An 18,143-nucleotide genomic window follows, 5' to 3' on the forward strand; every position below is an offset into this window, starting at 1 on the left:
AATCCAGGGATACAGAACACGGAGCATTTAATAGGCTATGGTAATTTCGGTGATGGCTTTGAATTGTGCTCCGGCTTCAAGGAGAGCTAAATCTTGTCTCGCCTCCATTAGCTCTACTCTGATCTTGCACAAGGTCTAATTAAACTTTCCATCTAACTCTCTCAGGTACGAATGAGGGGGAAAGAGTTATGGCTGTTTATAGTGAAGAAGAACCCCAGTTTGCACCGCTCATGGCCGGATACGGGACCATTATAAATGGCAATCCATCACGATTTGTTTCCACTCTCCTGTGTGCAGAGATGTCAGCAAACCCAGAATCTCTGTGAAACAATAGACTGGTCCAGATGACCTGGTGGGTTATTCGTTCTGTTGGATTATGTGTCTCACCCGAAATGCTCAGAGGGAATCTTGCTTGGCAAGGGTTTGCAGGGGGCTTGAAGGGGCCTGCTGTAGACAAACAATCTTTTAACAGTTGGTGAAGTGGTCCGCCGAGAGGACCGTGATCCCCTTTATTAAAACCACTTGTCCGACATTGTCTCTCCTCTCTCTCCCCTTGTTGGTTATATAAGGCCAAGGTGCTTTGTGATGGTTTGCAGGCTGCCCTGTTTTGTTTTGTCTGTCTCTTTCTCTTACTCACTTGAGCTCTGTTTTTTTCTTTCCGTGGGACTGCAGAAGATTTTGGGGGAACTTGAGGGGGATATGATCGTATCCTGACTTCTCTCCTGCACAGTGCGTTGAGGTTTGGCTGACGTCCAGCTTTGTCTGATTTTTCCCGGGCACAGTCCCATCTCCGGCACGCTCAAATTCCAGTCTCCAGAGCGCGCTTGCACTTTGCAGAGCCTGATGACTGTGGTTGGATGATGAATGACTTTGCAGGCATTTGTTTGACAGATCGAGCCTGTTGCGATTGTACACGTGTTAAAGAAACCGTACGGTTTGACCTTGTCTTAATTCTTTTAGTTGTGTTTCTTTTGTCGTTAAAAGGCAGAGCTGAGGTGGCACTTTTGACCCACAGAACCCATACGTTCTTTAACTTCCCATAAATCTGGAGCCAAGAGTTTATGACATTCTATCTAAACAGTTGAAACAACCACAAGGAGAGGTAGAGAAGGAAGTGAAGATGAAGTGAAATAATGATGGTCTTTGTCTGCATATCTCCGGCATTGCAGGGAATTATTTATGTTGAATGTGGCGTTTTATCACGCACTTCACAATTCCTCTTACATAGCAGAGCATTCATCAGATGTGCTTGGATCATGCCATACGGTTTTCAGCTTAAGCAAGGCAAACACAGACCTAGGCCTGGGCTTTTTCTACGTCGGTCGGTAATCCCTTTTCAAAGTTGAGAGAATGACAGATTCCTCTGTCCAATATGGTGGCTCTTAAATAGAGCAGGAACTTTGGGGATAGTATGATTTCTCAATGTGCAGGCAGTTGGTTAAAAAACCTCTTGGAGTTAAATACTTTGTTAAAGCAGTTGTGGGAATTATGCAACGTTCTTACTGACCTGCTTGGGAGTGGTTCTTCAAAGTTTTCACAGTCAGCGGTTGGAATGGATATAACCTCTCCGTCTGCATATGAGAAGGCCCAGAAATGACATCAATGCTCCTTTGGAGAAGCACGCCAATTGGAGCATTTGTATTTTTTTGCTTCTGTTGGAATACTCTGCTAACCAGCCCAAGCTGTACCAGCCTTCGACTCGGTCACGGTCCTCACATTACACAAGGCCCCAGCTGAGGCATTAGACCAATGTAACCTTAGATAACCATCATGTCATTGTAAACAATATATATAATATACCTCAGACTGGATTAGATTTGGTTATTTATTCATCATACGTCGTGGAATCAGCACGTTTCAAAGACCGTCTTTTATGGCATTGCAAAAATTCCTTTGCGCCATTTAGCTTTTTATACTGCGCCAAAGCCTGACTAATTTCTTTTAACAGCACATGATTCTGGCTCTGGCTCCATGATGAAGTGTTATATTTGGAATTGCTTTGTGATCCCAGGTTTTTTGACAAACTAGGTCCAACTCGGGCTCATGTGCACATCAGTGAAAAGTGGATGATGCAAAGTGGAATCGTTCAATCTCAGAGGCCAAGTGTAACGAGTGCTGGAAGTCGGTGCTTCCCCCAACCCTTGACCCAGAGTCGTCAACAGCATATAAGGAGACATTTAAACATTTTGAAATGATTGTTTCCTGCAGCAGGCGCGCCCTGCTCCAATTTTTATGATCAGATGAGCTCAACATTTACAGGCCAACTGTTGCATCAGTTGCACTAGAGTTCACTTTTTTTCTGCTTTGGAAGAAATGTAGCCTATGTGCTAATGATGTGAATTTCAACCTTTTCACTCAGACGTTCATGGTGTTCAATGGAGCAAGCATGCACTGTGTTACTCATCTGTAATACAAACCATTCTTCACTTAATTAATCAGACCCCTCTACTGGTTATTGGAAATAACTGAGTAGGTAACTGACAAAATATGTGCAGCCTACATGGGATTGTGCTCAAATAATAGATTGTTTGCTCCTGCAGTGACTTCTCCCCCTCTCTGTCTGTCTGCAGAGGTCTTGGCATAACTGCAAGTATGAGACGTTTTAAGGTGGAAACATATGAAAGCCTGTGCTACTTCCACTTTTTAGATGTGGGGGAAAAAATGGCAACGGTTGTTTGCTCTGCAGGTGATGCTTTTACCTTCAGCTGTAACCAGAATTGTTTCTTCTCACTTCGAAATTGCAGCGTGGTGGGATGGAAGAAGTATTTTTGGTGTATTCTGTTACTCTTGAGGTAAATGTCTGTACTTTGATGTCTGCTTTGCTTCCACAAGCAAGTCATTTTAAAGATGGTTAGATGTGGGCTGTCAGTAATACAAAATGAATGATGCAGCAACACTTTGATACTTTCTAATGGTTAGTTCACCCAAATGACAAAAACATACATAGTAATTTCTCAACTAGCCCTAGCCACGCAGAAAGTTTTGGTATTTTGTGCCGATACTCTTTTGAAACTTCTGCCTCCACCCAAGTACATTGGAGTTTAATAGAATTTCATTTGTGCTCCTCCTAGCATTAAAAAAGACATTTAAAAAAAAACTCAACAGCATATTGTCTTTCCAGAATCAATGTTTTGATTACTCTTTGGTCATAATCCACGGATATTTCCCTCAACAGCTTTCATATGGACAATTTCTTTGGTTGGAAGTTCCAGTGAATTTTTTAGATGGTATTTTCTCCTGCTTTGAGCACATTACAAATCCATTCTTCCCATTTATATTGGGGACACCACAGAAATTGCAGAAAACGAAACTATCTACATAGATACTACTAGAGGTTAGTGGGAAAATGTGTATTTCTGTAATATGGATGAAGTGAGCCTTTAAATTTAAACTCTATGAGTGATAAAGGAGACTAGATTACATAACATAAACTCAGACATCTAAATCCCACCTGTCAGTTCTGCATATATCATATAAGCTCTGGGAATTTTGTGACAAGATTAATTTATCACTGCTGAGTATGAGCTCCAGTCTCAACCTCTTGGACAAATACCTTCCATCACTTTAGGTCTCATAATCGACAGCGCTCAGGAACCACTTGACGCGTGAATCATTCATACCTCCCCATAAATAATAAAACCCTGGCAGCCAGTTAGCAGCACCTGCAACTTGAAACAGTAGTTCGTGAAACACAATCTTTTACCTTGTAAACTAATGTGTTTCACCTGCCTCGGCCGGGGCTTCTGGGTCCACCGCAGCCAGGTAGAGGGAACAAAACCTCTCTTCCTGCTTCTCTCATCCTCCCCCCCCCCCTCTTGACCTTGCTTCCTCTTCCTCCAATGAATTTTTCACCAAAGCTCTTTGATATATTCCTGTCCCGTGGGAGCCTGGGTAATGCAAACTGGAAGCGTGAGGCATAATTATTTCTCAAAACTGCACTTCTACCCTAATTAGTTCACTCCTCAGAAGTGGGCCTTGCATTATTTACACATCAAGGGGACACACAGGGCGGGAGATAAATATTCATTGTTTGTTGACTCTGCCCCGGTCCCTCGGCTCAGGCGCAAGTTGAGTCGAGAAGCCGCTGTCATTGTGGCTTGTTAAATACGACTTTTGCATAGCTGGTGCCCAGTACGTAACCTGTCCTGTTCTTCTGTAATTATCTCCACTCATGCAGACACCAACTCAGAGTCGGTTCAACAAGTGGACAACGTACTCATCCTGGCACAAGCAGATCGGATGAATGGGTTTTAATTGATGAGATTTGCAGACTTGCCTTGCTGCAGTCAGTGTCATAGCAGTAAACAGCAAGGAGCATGTTTTATTCAGCCAGACTCTGACACCATTTTAGCTATGTCTCCCTCAAGCTTTTTGTTCTGGGTCATCTTTAATGAACTGAGCTTTTTCCAAAAGGAGTCTGTGGCAGCTTTTATGAAGAGTTTCCTGCTACTGTTGGTTGCAAAGCAGATTTGTGGGACATGAAGTCTGCTTTTCCTGTCAATAGCTGGGTATGAATAGGCTGCTGTATCTGACCCCCCACCTTTGTGGTTGTACGGCCTTGAGGCCTATTGTCTGCTCTATAAATGCCTGCTGGGAAACTCTTGTTGCCTCAAAAAGCTGCACCCATTGTGGACTTTTGACAACTGTTCTTTTCCAATTTCCTATTTCATCTCATCTGTGTGTGTGTTTCAGCGGGTTGTGAAAGAGAGGTTGGGGCATCTTGTGATGCATGGCACAATAATTACCATAATCACTGTCAACATTAATGGAGATCCTATCACTGGAGAATTTAAACACGGCTTTTCCATATTTATAGAGTCAATAAACAGAGAATGTGCAGCAAAATGTCTGTTATGATTCAAAAGCGAGCCGTGTTTACTGGCTTTGAAATTTGGGTTAGTGGATGAGGTGGAAGGGATCGCAGTTTAGGTTGTGGGATTGAGTGAAATTGTAATATCGCCACACTAGACACAGAACATCTGAAACCATAAATGTCTCACTCTCACTGTCTCCAGGGTATCCACTTACCCTCAGACATTTGCATTGCTCAGCTTGGTTAACTGCTTCTCTCCTGCTAAAGGTGGCTAGGTGTCCACATACTTTGGCCTTGTTGTATTTCAGCAAACCAGAATGGTGATGAAGGGTTCTCCAAGTGTGGTGAAAGAACCGTTGGGGATCCTTAAGTGAGCTCACGGGATCTTTTTTGTAAAATGAGGAAAAGTTAAATGTCAATTTGATTTACTTGAAATCACATAATTTATGTAAACAACTGATCTAATCATAGGTTTCACTCCTGCCACTGCTGCGTCTGTAATACATTTAGGTTATCAGAACAAGTCTCACTATATGGGACAAGGTTTATGCACATGGGGGGTCTGTGGTCTACAGTAATGTGTGTTTATTTTGGTATCTAAGACATGAAAGTTAAAATCCCTGAGCTACAGTTAGTTTGCTCTACAGTTACACTCATTGTAAGTCTCTATGGAAAAGAGCCTCAAGTCAATTTGTAGATTGTACAGTGGGGTATGAGTTCTACCCACAATGCAGTTCTCTAGATATGTTAGTTTTTGTTAGTTAAGCATGTGGGTATTGTATCTGGAGCGGTACTCCTTTTTGTACTACAGTACTACTAATGTCAACAAACAAGTGTTCTTGTTTCTTCTTTGACTTTCTTCTATAATGAGCTAGTTTAATAAATTAATCTGTAATTAAATAAGTTTAGACATGTGATTTAAAGGCAGCTTAACCACCATAAATCACATGAATTCAATTGAGTTGAGACAGAGATGGGAGTGACTGCTACTCCGCTAAGCTAGGCTAGTTCCCTACCTTTTAGTTTTTCTAATGTTACTTTCCCATTAAAATTACATTTAGCTACTGCCTGATTCATGTGGTTTAACAAACTCAAGTTGGAGCATCCAAATGTGGAAGCAGGTAGGAAAAAGTGGGTAAATTAGATTTAGCTAAGGCTATCTCACCAGCTCATGGATGTATAATCACCAGCTAGCCTTAACTAGCCGTAGTGGAGACAGAGGCTACAATGATTAGCGTTACAGTTAGCATTGCTGCTACTCTGCTAAGCTAGGCCAGGTAGTAGGACTCATTTATCTGGTATTACTTCTTTTTTCTCTCCATTATAATTACATGTAGTCACTGCTTTGTTTATGTGGTAAAACAAACTTAATTACTAAGGTGTTGAAGAATCAACTTTGATTATTCAATTACAGGTAAAAGTTGGTATATTTGCTATCTCACTAGCTAGCTGTAACTAGCCAGAGTCTAACCCTTTCTGTTTGGGTTTGACCTCTCTTCTCAATCTTTTTGCGAATTTTACATGCTGTTTTCCCAAAAATGTTCAAATGTTGTAATATTTTTATATAGCAAAACAGATGTTAAAGGTTTCTGGTCTTAATGCAATGTTGACCGGATATGTAGCTGGGTTTGGCTTTGAAGGGCAGACTTTTTCTGCTATTAAATCTAAATAGCCCACATGATATTTGGAAAAAACAATAATTCAGTCTGCTTAGTTTTTGACCTTTCAAGTCAATATACTACACTTCATCATTTCACAGCTTTTCCTCTCCAGTCTCTCTGGAGTCAGAGAATAACTTTCCCCTTCTTGTGCAGCTTCTTCATCATCTGAAATCCAAGAAGATGGACACGTTTTTTTTTTTCTTCTTCTTTTTTGCAGCAATCTTAACAGTTGTAGCAAGCAGAATTTGGCAAAGCTTTAACAGAAACTGTGGTGTTTATTCTTCCTCTGCAGGTGGAGATCACGCTGCAGGACATCAATGACAACCCGCCTGTTTTCCCTAATGATATTCTTGATGTGACCATTGAGGAGAACGTTGGAGATGGCTTCAAGATAATGCAGTTAACAGCCACGGATGCAGACAAGGTAATGGCTCCCCCAGTTTCTATTCTGTCTGACAATGTTTTTGAACTTTTCTGTGCCCGTTTTCCACTCCACTGCTTTCAAAATAGATATCCTGGGAGTAATTTGAATTGAAAATATGCTCTAAATTTTTGTTCCTACAGTGTAGAAACCACTATACATTCAAATGAGATTTTGAGGCCAATGCAGCTGTCAATAATGAAATGAACCTAAGTCGACATTTAGTATCTTTATGTTGGACCATTTTCATCACTAAAAATATTGGAAATATTCAGGGCAGAAAAGCCATTAAAACTATATTAAGACCAAGGTAGTGTGCATATGAGCAATAGATAGAACAATAATAAGTTGTCCATTGTGGGTATTTCATAGAGAAGGGGAGGCATAGGAGGAGTTTTAGAGGTGATAGTTATTAGTTGGATAGTCTCACATTGCCAGACCTTCCTCCACAGCGCTGGTTCTGGCTAGTCCACACAGCATTCCGGGATGGGAGAAAAACATGCTCTGGTTTATTGGCATTTCTTTAAACCAATAACAACCGTCTTGGGCAGCGTTAAGCCCCAGACACAAGGACGGTGCCTCTGCAAAATAGCTTCAGGACGGAACTTGTTTTGGTGGAACATGTTTACATTCAAAAGTTGTCTTAGTCGTGCAAAAGAAAACTCAGATTGGGCAGATAATCTAGCTCGATGTCTGGATTTACCCTGCCGAGATCTGAGGAGCAGTTAACCATAGTCCTCAGAAATCGACGGGAGCATAGAATGCCAACACAAAGAAAGAAGAAGCTGATTGACATCCAGCCTAAAAAGAGGGACATCCGGGAGAAAATGCAGCACCTAAACAATCCCAGAAGTGGAATATCGTCAATATAGACTATTTGGTGGACAACAAATATCAAGAAGGATTGTGCTTCCTTCACCCACACACAGCAACACAAACACATAGACCACTTTGAATAATTCTGTCTTTATACATTTTCTCTTCTAGACACACACATACACAGAATTTTCCTCTCTGTCTCATGTGTTGACGTTATCTGAGACACGTGGAGGCCACTAGGGTCACAGAGCCTGTAGGAGAACGGCCAGCGATAGATTTTTCGGCCTGTCGCTCTGATAGTCCCTCTGCGGCCCCTATAGTTCACATTACATCACCAAGATCACTCTCAATTAGTTAAAAGCTCCATCTTTAGCTGCTTTAGGCAGGATATGGACATTAAATCCTGCAGTGAGCGAAACGTAGGCCCTGCCGGCATCTCCAAGGTCTGCGGTCCCCCACCCAAGCCAAAGGACACAGTTGAAGTGAATGGAAAAAGTCAGGCCATAGAGGGGAGAGAGATTAAAAGGAGAGAATATGGACTCAAATTTAATGCTAACTTATGAGGCCACACGTCTTTTATTGCACAGCTGTTGCCTCACCCCCTTCTCTTCGCTCTGAATGTGAGAAAAGTCGTACATAATCTCACTTCTGGCCATTCCTTTTGTCAGAATACTATATTGACTGTAAATCTCAGACCTGGAAGCAGGTCAGTCTTTTCAGTAGGGGGATTTTAAAGACTTTATTTGATTATTTTCTTTTTTTAGCGCCAAAGTAGTCACAGCTTTGATCTTGTAAGCATATGGTATTGAAATCAAACTGTGCAGTTGTTCACTTTTTCCTCACTTCTCAGTATTAGCCTGAGCCGTAAGGTAAAACTTTAGGCTTTAAGTAATTTGGAGATAATTAAGTATTCATTTTTACGTGTGCATATAAGTCTTCCCAAATGATCAATTAAAAGAACTTAATTCAAGAGAAGCCACATTTTGCTTCCAGGCAGGGATTCAAATGAAAAAGGAAAACATAGAGACACTGGAAGAAAGTGTAGAGAAGCCTTTATTTTGGAATTACAGATTCTAGAGATGTTTACTCCAAACTTCATTGCTGCCATGACTAGGTTGCTTAAATAAAAGCCTGTGCTTGATTCCAGCTCTCACTTGGAGCCAGATATGAGGCCAGCCAAGTCTTTGCCCACATCCTTACGCAGGAAACTTAAGTTACGCGTACGGAACGCATTGGAGCCCTTGTTGAGAAAGCCACATGTGTGAGCCAGTGCAGAGTAGCCAAGAGTGCAAGCTTTTGGCCAGCTGACATGCTGAATTCAGACATCGTAATGACCCCATCCAATTTAACAGTGCTACATGTGGGATTCATGTGTGAGGGTATTAAATATGCTGTTTCTACGCATCCGTTTTTCGCTACACCCATTTCCACCCCAAAAAGAAGGAAGAGGTTGCAGTAGGGTTGAAAAAAAAAATCAATATAGAACTTCGCTCTTTTTTTCTAATTGCAGGCTTGGCCTCTCTGAAAATGTTTCTCACCTCATTTGAACGAAAAATGCTGCCTTTTGTGCTTTTGGAAAGACTTTTATAGAATTCTGACCTTATGTGGAAAATATGTTACAGGTAAAAAACATAACAATGGCTGTTTTAGGAGAGGTCTCTGAAAGTAAGCATAGCCTCAAAATTAACAGTAATGTGTTCCAGAGGCTTACACACCCACCGCACGCATATTTCTAGACACTTTTTGCAGTTATGAATGTGTTGAAAACAGATTTACAAAGCAGCGGTGCAGCCGGTTGGTCCATCTCTACCTTTTTAAGGGCTTTATGTCTGAGCTCTCAGTGACAACATATACTGTAGCTTGTTTTTCATGAGTCTGTATTATGGTTGGCTTGCGTGCTCGTTGCTGTTGCATACAGGAAGCTCACTATCCCTGCCGGCGCTGTCTCGCTTCGCACCTCTCACTTCTCGTAGAAACAGCTTGCTCCCAAAAACCACTCATCTGCTAAATGAGTTTCCTTCTGCTCCAGTCTGGTACGCTCTGGTACACTCACGCCGCCCAACAACCAAAGCTGTAAACTAGTCAAACTCTTGAGTTAAGGTCAAGAGAGCAACCAGTGTGTAAGTGTATGAATGTGTTTACAATCTTAATTACTTAAGCTAGTTTAGTAAAGAAATAGAGAGGGATTAGTGCACTACACATGAGAGTGTAGATATGTTTATGTGTATAAATGCATGCCTGTGTTCATAATTTGTATAGGTGTGTGAGTGTTGGACCGTGGCCTAGATGGACCCCGTGGTCGGCCTCTCCCACCTCCCTCGATCTGCCTTTGAACCCTATTAGAAAATTAATTGGCGAACCGCGGGTGTTGGGTTCCGGACTGCAGCCCAGGTGGCTGATGGGATTGCCAGATCTGGAGCTACTGATTGATGACAGCAGGGTCCTTAAATGATTGGAGCCTCGCTCCGTCCTCCTCGTCTCCCTCATTTTTTTTTTACTGGGCCTGGATCGCTGACCAGGTCTCTGGTAATGCAATGAGAGACAGGGTCAAGAAGACGGAGGTTTTATCCGTCATAAAACAGGCCACGGGAAAGAGATAAGAGCAAGTCATGAACTTGGCCTTACGATATTAACTCCATCTAAAACTTCTGGCAAACAACCACATTGTCTAGACTTTTTGGAGCATTAATATTTATGCACAAAGTCTTATGCACTTAAAGATAAAAGGCAAAGAAAATATGTAATTTGTCTTTGTGACAGACAACATATTTTCATTATGTTCTCTTCAATCACCAAAATGTGTAAAATAATGAAATATTTACTCCTTAAATAGTTTTTTTTTTTTACTTATTATCACTTTTTATCTATCAGCGTGCTAAATTATTACTTATTGCTTATAAATTAGACTTTTGCCATTTCATACCGTGTGGTTATTTTCAAAAAGAACACTTTGGGGCAAAACAATCTAAGTTCAACTCACAGCAGTGGACAACGAAATAAATTTGGTGCGTCAAGAAGCAGAGAAATGTCTGTCATTTTCATCTGAAACCTTTTACACAGGGAGGCACTAGCATCAGAGAGGAAAAGATGCTAAGCAGCGACAAGCAACGCGACAACAGGGAGTTGTCAAAAGTTGAACTTAATGCTAATGCCAAAAAATAGCAGCACTTGTGTTCCCAAAGTAAAAGTGCTCAAATGTTCAGGAGGGGTTGAATATGTAACTTGCGTGCTTAGCAAATGCATGCCTGCAAGCTACAGATTAAGTGAGAAGTGAGACACAGAGTGCTAATGTTACCCTTCAACATTACTGCATGCACACCGTTTATGTAAAATATAGTTTGTTATGTGAGCACCATTGTCCATCAAGGCAGTAAATGTGTCGACATGCAGATAGAGCAACCGCTTAATGCAACGCCTCTCTATATAAGCCTTTCCATTGCCCCGGCAGGATCAAAAAGAACCACACAAACATCAGACATAGCTGAAAGAGTCTCTTTTAGCTTAGCTCTTAACCGGCTGTAACCAGAGCTTCATCTCACTGAATAGCTGTAGCTTTTTGATGTTGCTTTTTCTTTTTGGCAGAAGACACACAGTGATACAGTTGTCTGATCTCTTATTGTCCCCGGCAAAAATATAAATGTCAGGCTCTGTCGTCAGGCTCATTCAGTTGTCCTATTACATTCAGTCCTCCTCTCCTGTTCCAAAAACTCTTGCTATAGCTATCACATGCGTCATGGCGCTTGTACTTGTCCAAGGTAACAGAGGATCTATTAGTTGCATTTATAGAGGAACACTATAGCCCCCAAAAGTTCAAAGACTGAGAGGGAGTCTCACTAGAACATTGCCATTCAGCTTCTGCTTCTTTTTCTCTGTCTATTGTGACCTGTCCTTTTCACGATAGGCCATACGAATGATACATTTTATTTTAGATTATGTGATTCATATGTGAAAAAAGTAGTTTGTGTTTTTGACAGATGTCAGAGGTTAAAGTGGCCTCGGTGTTTTGAGTTGCTGCACTGCAAAAATATATATATATTTTTTTAAACTACCAAAGAAATCAAACAATTTCAGTGGCATAATCTTAACCCCTGCCCCAAACAAGTCCAATTTTGTGAAGAATTTTGTCGAATCAAGAACTTTTTTCATTATGCTTGTGCAGCAATTCACCTTAAACTGTCTTCATTCGAGATACTGACACTTTCAATTTCTTCAAATTCTCAGTTGAAGAATCCACGTTGATTTTTATTTGGAAACTATAACAAAATAATGTTACTGCACTGAGATATGTTTTTTTAAAGAAAACAAGACTTTTAGGACTTGATAATTGATTTGGTAAGATGGAGATTTATTATATTTCTAATGACATTAATAAAGTTTCCTCTCTTTTTTCCTTTCAGTTTTTATCTCAGAGTTGATGTTTCACCAGTGATTCTTCAACATTCTCTTGTTAACGCAGGGTGCTTGTGCAGGGTGTTTTCTTTTTCGATCAAAGACATGCATGAAGTTTGGAGTTTGTCTCATGTTTGTGCAGGTCAGCTGGGTATAATAACTCTACATCCGTTTTCTCCATCTTCTGTTGATGTCTCTGTCTTGATTTGCGATCTGTAGCATGGTCTCTTTGAAACCACAAGCCTTTCCTTTATGGATGGTCTACGTGAAGAAGGGTTTCATTCATGCTAGACAAGTAGGTAGTTTCATGTGGAGACGTGACACGCTAACGTGTGGTAAAGGGATTTCCTACCAGATAGAGTTGCTTTGATACTTGTAATCACGATGCTCCAGCAAAGTACATCTCACTTACTGGCCCCTGTTTGGCTCTGAACCCTGAGAAAGAGTTGGAACAATGCTCTAGAAAACATAGCAAATATTGACTTCAAATTTGGTTTTTGGTTTGTAGCCTGCAATGAGCTTAAATTCTTTTGAAACAATGAAGATGTAAACACAAAAGTTGATTCCACAATTCTATTTAAGTTCATGGTTTCGTTGGCTTAAACATGCCGATTTAATTATGCAAATTCAGTTGAGTTCAGGTTACTATATAGCTGCGATCAGTTACAAGCTATAATATTCCATTTTTCTTTCTTCGCCTCAGGGTCCCAATGCTCTTGTGACGTACACCATCATCAGTGGGGCAGACGACAGCTTTCGGATTGACCCTGAGTCTGGTGATCTGATCGCCACCAAGAAGCTGGATCGGGAGCGTCGTTCAAAATATTCCCTTCTGGTGCGCGCAGACGATGGAAAACAGTCGTCCGACATGAGGCTGAACATCACCGTCAAAGACGTCAACGACCACACGCCCAAGTTCTCCCGGGCAACGTATTCGTTTGATATCCCCGAAGACATGGCACCAGGTAAGGTCTCCGTGTCACCTTATGAAGCATCCAATTACAACCTAAAACACACTAACACGCAAAGAATGTAGACATTGTAAACTCAGACAGGCAATGTTTTGTCTTCTGCAAAAGCCCTTAAACCAAACTCTGTTAAGGTCATCAAGAGCCTCAAATTATTTGGAGCAGCTTCTTTGTGGCAATTTATAAGAGGATTTTTTATAAGAACATTTTTATATGACTGTTGTAGCTCTCCCAAATCCTCTGTATCTTCCTTAAGGGGGAAATTAAGAGTTTAATAGGTCAAAGGGACAGTAACTGATATCTGATTTATATGGAAATCTATCAGCAACCAGCAGGATTTACAACAATACTGACAACTGTCTGGCACAGCTCCTTTTTTACTCTCACCACTTTATTCATAAAAAAGATACAAAAATGAGTTTGGAAATGAAAGAAGAATGTCAATTGGGGATGTAATTAAGATATGATTATGTAAAGTACTAATAAAAACACTTTATTATTAGCTGGTATAGCATTATCTCCATCCCTACGTCTTCAGTTTAATGCCAATGATTGGAAGAGTTTTGGTTCCAAAACAGTAACATGCCAAGTGAGTTAAAAAAGCGAAGCTGGCAGAGTGATCACTGAGTCACTGGTATTAATAAACAGCCCTAATAACCCCCTGTAGATATATTAAAGTCATTTTTTTCTATAGGGCAGTAAAGTCTAACTTCTCGCCTCTGTGTTACAACCCGTCTGACTCTCGCAGGCTCCATCGTGGCGGCGATCCTGGCCAGCGACTCTGACTCAGGGGTAAACGGAGAGGTCACCTACTCGCTGGAGGACGAGGACGAGGACGAGACCTTCCTCCTGAACCCAGTGACGGGGGTTTTCAACGTGACGCGTCCTCTGGACTACGAGACTCAGCAGTACTACATTCTGACAGCAAAGGCCCGGGACGGCGGGGGGCAGGCCAGCATAGTCCGAGTGTATTTCAACGTCCTGGATGTGAATGACAACCCGCCCATCTTCAACACCAGCGTGTACAGCACGTCTGTCTCGGAGAGTCTGCCGCCTGGATCCAGTATTGTCACTGTTGGGGCCAGTGATGCTGATGATGGTATGTACAGTACATGTGGGAAACTTACATGGAACTTGATGGAATTAAAAGGAAGATAAATATTAAAGCCGACAATACTATTAATAATACCAGAGCTAATGAATGAAATGGACCATATTTGCTTTGAACGTAATTAACATAATTAACATAACCCAAAGAAATATGTTTGGCAGGGATCCGTCAAACATTGTTTATTTATACATCGTTATTTGGCTGGGTATTTTTTGAGAAATGACATGAAGCATAATTTCAAGATAACAGATTTTGAAAACTAAACTTAACTGAAAACCAAGAAAGAAGTTAGAATAAAAACATATAAAAAAAAAACTTAAAAGATGTCAAATGTGTCAAATGTAAGTGCAGCCTGTAAAACATTAACTGCTGTTTCTTTTTGGTGCTCACACATATGCTAATATATGTAGGTATACGTAAAAAACTGATATGTACTGTAGATCCAGCTCTTTTAAATATACAGTCAATAAATATATACAAGGTGCAATATTCCACTATTGAATTGCTTATAGCTTATTTGATTTTTTTTTTTTTTATCATTTGTGTAACAATAGCATTTTATCAGAAAAGTACCTGCTGTTAGTCATGTACTCATTAATCTTTTTGCAACTTGATGTTTTAATATTGTCGAAATATGTTATTTAATTGTAACGTTAGTTGACAAATTGACAATCATTAAACATCACTATTGTCAGACAAAATCAGAAACAAAACAACAAATCTTGACTTGATTTGACTCCATACAAGGTTTCAGGTGAGATTTTTTTTTTTTTTTATATCATCATGCTATATTTAGAAACATTTGGCAACACTGCCAAATCAGGATACATTGGATTAGTGAAAGAAAAATATAGATTTTTTTTTTTAGTTAAATCAAGTTAAACTCTGTTCCAATAGCCCAGAGGTGTCAGAATATTTAAAGAAAACAGTTCTTTGAGAATGTTTTTAGCGGTAATGTACTCTCCTACTGTGTAAATCAAGTGTGAGTTAGCCATAGAAGATTAATTTAATGTAGGCCTGTCATTTTGTTATGACAGTTGGTTACACAGAAGCTCTCAAACCTACATTTTATTTTTTGTTTTTATTTTTGCGTCGTGCATGAATGACTTGATGAAATACGTCTTCACCGTATGATTAAGTGGCCTGAGTTATTTCTGCGTTTCAGGTGGTGGGTTTCGTGTATGTGAAGTGCCGTGTGGTATTTGAACAGTCACCGCTACTCTCCTCCGCTGTAATTACCGCTTCACCCAGACCTAATGTGGTTATTGTGACCTACATTCCTGGGAAATACGCTGCCTAGTTCTCAACCAGAGTCTGGCTTCTTTCTCCACTGTCCACATAATCTGACCGCGTCGTCCTCTTCAGATATACCGTATAGTTGCAGCTTTCCACTGTCAAAATAAAACGCCATTGTTAGCACTTCCTAAGCCCCTGACCCCCGACCCCGAGACTTTGTCTGTAGATGGCGTAGCCTAAACTCAAATGGAAGTAGCACTCAAGCTTTTGATAAGGGATTACTTGTGTACTGTAAATACACTCTGGAGTGTGGGAAGGTGCCGGCGCTTTCCACATGAATACCCCGTTGAGTTGAATTACAGACGCTCAATTTAAGATCATTTTAACCCCCAGTTCCAGTGCTGCGGATTAGGCCCGATTTCAAGGATAGATAGTTTACTGCTTCGATCCACTCAGTCACACTGTAGCTGTCTCATTTGAATAAATGTTTCATTTGTGAGGGATTTTCAAAAATGGCACAACAGCACTATCAGTTTCGGAAGTAGTTTGCAGTGCTGTTTCTTTTTTGATAGCAATCCGTCATGCTACATGAATGGATCGTCTACTTGGAGGACAAGAGTAGCAGCCAGAGAGCTCCAGCTGCTGCACATGAACAATTTGTGGAAATTGATGTAGATAACCCCTATAAGTGCCTAATTCACACACACACACACACATACACACACACACACACACACACACACACACACATACACACACACATACATCATATTTAACAATCTCATCTGGAACAATGGATGCTACTCAAAAATACCAACATTCAACCTCTACTGTCTGTTTGTTATCTGGCTATTTTTTAATTCAGGGTCATACTGCAGTAAATTGTTTCTTGTAGATTACAGACAAGGTTTGTAGTTAAAATACACCCAAACTCTCTGTCTGATTGTATAAAATAGGAGATTTAACAGGAAAGACCATCCCACTTAATTCCTGCCCTACCACAGATTCCTTCTATTAGCCCAAATTAAATTTTGGTGCCAGGTTTGTCAATTCTCCACTTAGGGAAATTAACACATTTAACCTTGGGAGCAAAATACAAATGTAATTTAAAATCTTAGAGAGTACATCTGCTGTGTCTTTGTTATAGCACATTTTGTTCTGAAGCACTTTAGGCTGACATGTGTGTGTGTTTCTCATCTGAAGATGCCACGTTCAGTTTACTAGAGCTGCAAAGATTAGTTGATTGACAGAAAATTTATTGACAACTATTTTTAAAATCAAATAATCGTTTTGTCATTTTTTAAAGCAACAATACAAAACGTCTTAGGAATAAGGATTTTATGCTTTTATTTGTCATGCATGATGGTAAATGGACATAGTTATATATAGTATATAGAATGGTATGGCTAGTCAGACAGAGCAAGACATTTGAAGATGTCACCTTGGGCTGTGAGAAATTCTAACAGACATCTTTTGCTAATTTCTGATGCTTTATAGACAAAACTATTGAAAGAATAATTGACAAAATGATTGGCAAATTAGTCCAAAATGAAACTAATCAGTTGCAGCCCAACAGTTTACTAAACAGAAAGGCTGCTGAAGATCAAAATGTTTTGTAGTTACCCAATGTACAGCTTTAAAACGTCACTGTAAAAGAAATCTAACTTTGAATTATTATTGCCTTCTGATTCCCTCTTGGCGTGTTTTCCAGGCCAGAATGCTCAGCTCATCTACAGAATTGCATCTGGCGATCCCCAGGGCCACTTTGTCATCAGCAAGGAAGGAGTCCTCCAAAGCAAGAAGGCCTTGGACAGAGAAATCCAATCCTTCTACAACCTGGTGATCACAGTCAACGACCTGGCTCCTCCTCCCATGACCCGCTTCACCAGTACTGCCCAGGTGTCCATCATTCTTCTGGACGTCAACGACTGCCCGCCAGCCTTCACCTCTCAGAGGATGACCTACATCCAGGAGAACACGCCGGTGGACACGGTCGTGTTCACTGCCCATGCCACAGACGCCGACAGTGGACCCAACAGCTACGTCGAGTACTCCCTCAAAGGACCTTTCGGTAACAAGTTCAGCATCGGTACAATCGACGGAGACGTCAGGTTGGTTGGGGAACTGGACCGCGAGGAGCTTTCCAACTACACCCTCACAGTCGTAGCTACAGATAAAGGGGAACCCCGTCTGTCTTCAACGATGGATGTGACTATGATGATACTGGACGTCAACGACAACACGCCGAGCTTCTCGCAGAATATCTACGACATCGAGATCGAGGAGAACACCTTGACTGGGACTGATGTCATCCAGGTGTTCGCCAGCGATGCAGATGAAGGCACCAATGGGCAGATCCGATTTTCTATCTCAGGAGGCAACACCAACTCTGATTTCAGGATAGATTCGGTTACAGGGGCGATTTCGGTGGCCAAGCAGCTGGACCGGGAGGCGTGTTCATCCTATTCACTGGTGGTCCAAGCCGCCGACCGAGGCAGCAGCCCCAGGGTGGACCACGCAACCGTCAACATTGTGTTGTTGGACGTCAATGACTGCTCACCTGTGTTTGAGCTCTCACCTTACACTGTCAATGTTCAGGAGAACTTGGAGAACCTACCAAAAAACATCCTGCAGGTCAGTATGTTGTTTTTTTTCTTCTTTTTGTCAAGCCATTAATTTAAATTTAAGCAGTTAGGACATCATTAACATTCAGAGACAGGACGTC

The 18,143-nt window shown here is 41.0% G+C and overlaps 1 protein-coding gene across 1 annotated transcript in view; it reads left to right on the plus strand.

Annotated features, from left to right (window-relative positions):
• LOC120566761 (protocadherin Fat 4) overlaps positions 1-18,143 on the plus strand; it is a 106,290-nt gene that overhangs the window by 48,494 nt on the left and 39,653 nt on the right. Inside the window, exons 2-5 of the mRNA XM_039813386.1 lie at positions 6,767-6,898; positions 12,807-13,068; positions 13,820-14,170; positions 17,130-18,052. Coding sequence (XP_039669320.1) covers positions 6,767-6,898; positions 12,807-13,068; positions 13,820-14,170; positions 17,130-18,052 — 1,668 coding nt within the window. The remainder of the gene's footprint in view (positions 1-6,766; positions 6,899-12,806; positions 13,069-13,819; positions 14,171-17,129; positions 18,053-18,143) is intronic.

The sequence above is a fragment of the Perca fluviatilis genome, chromosome 10 (genome assembly GCF_010015445.1).
Source record: "Perca fluviatilis chromosome 10, GENO_Pfluv_1.0, whole genome shotgun sequence".
Lineage (NCBI taxonomy): Eukaryota > Metazoa > Chordata > Actinopteri > Perciformes > Percidae > Perca > Perca fluviatilis.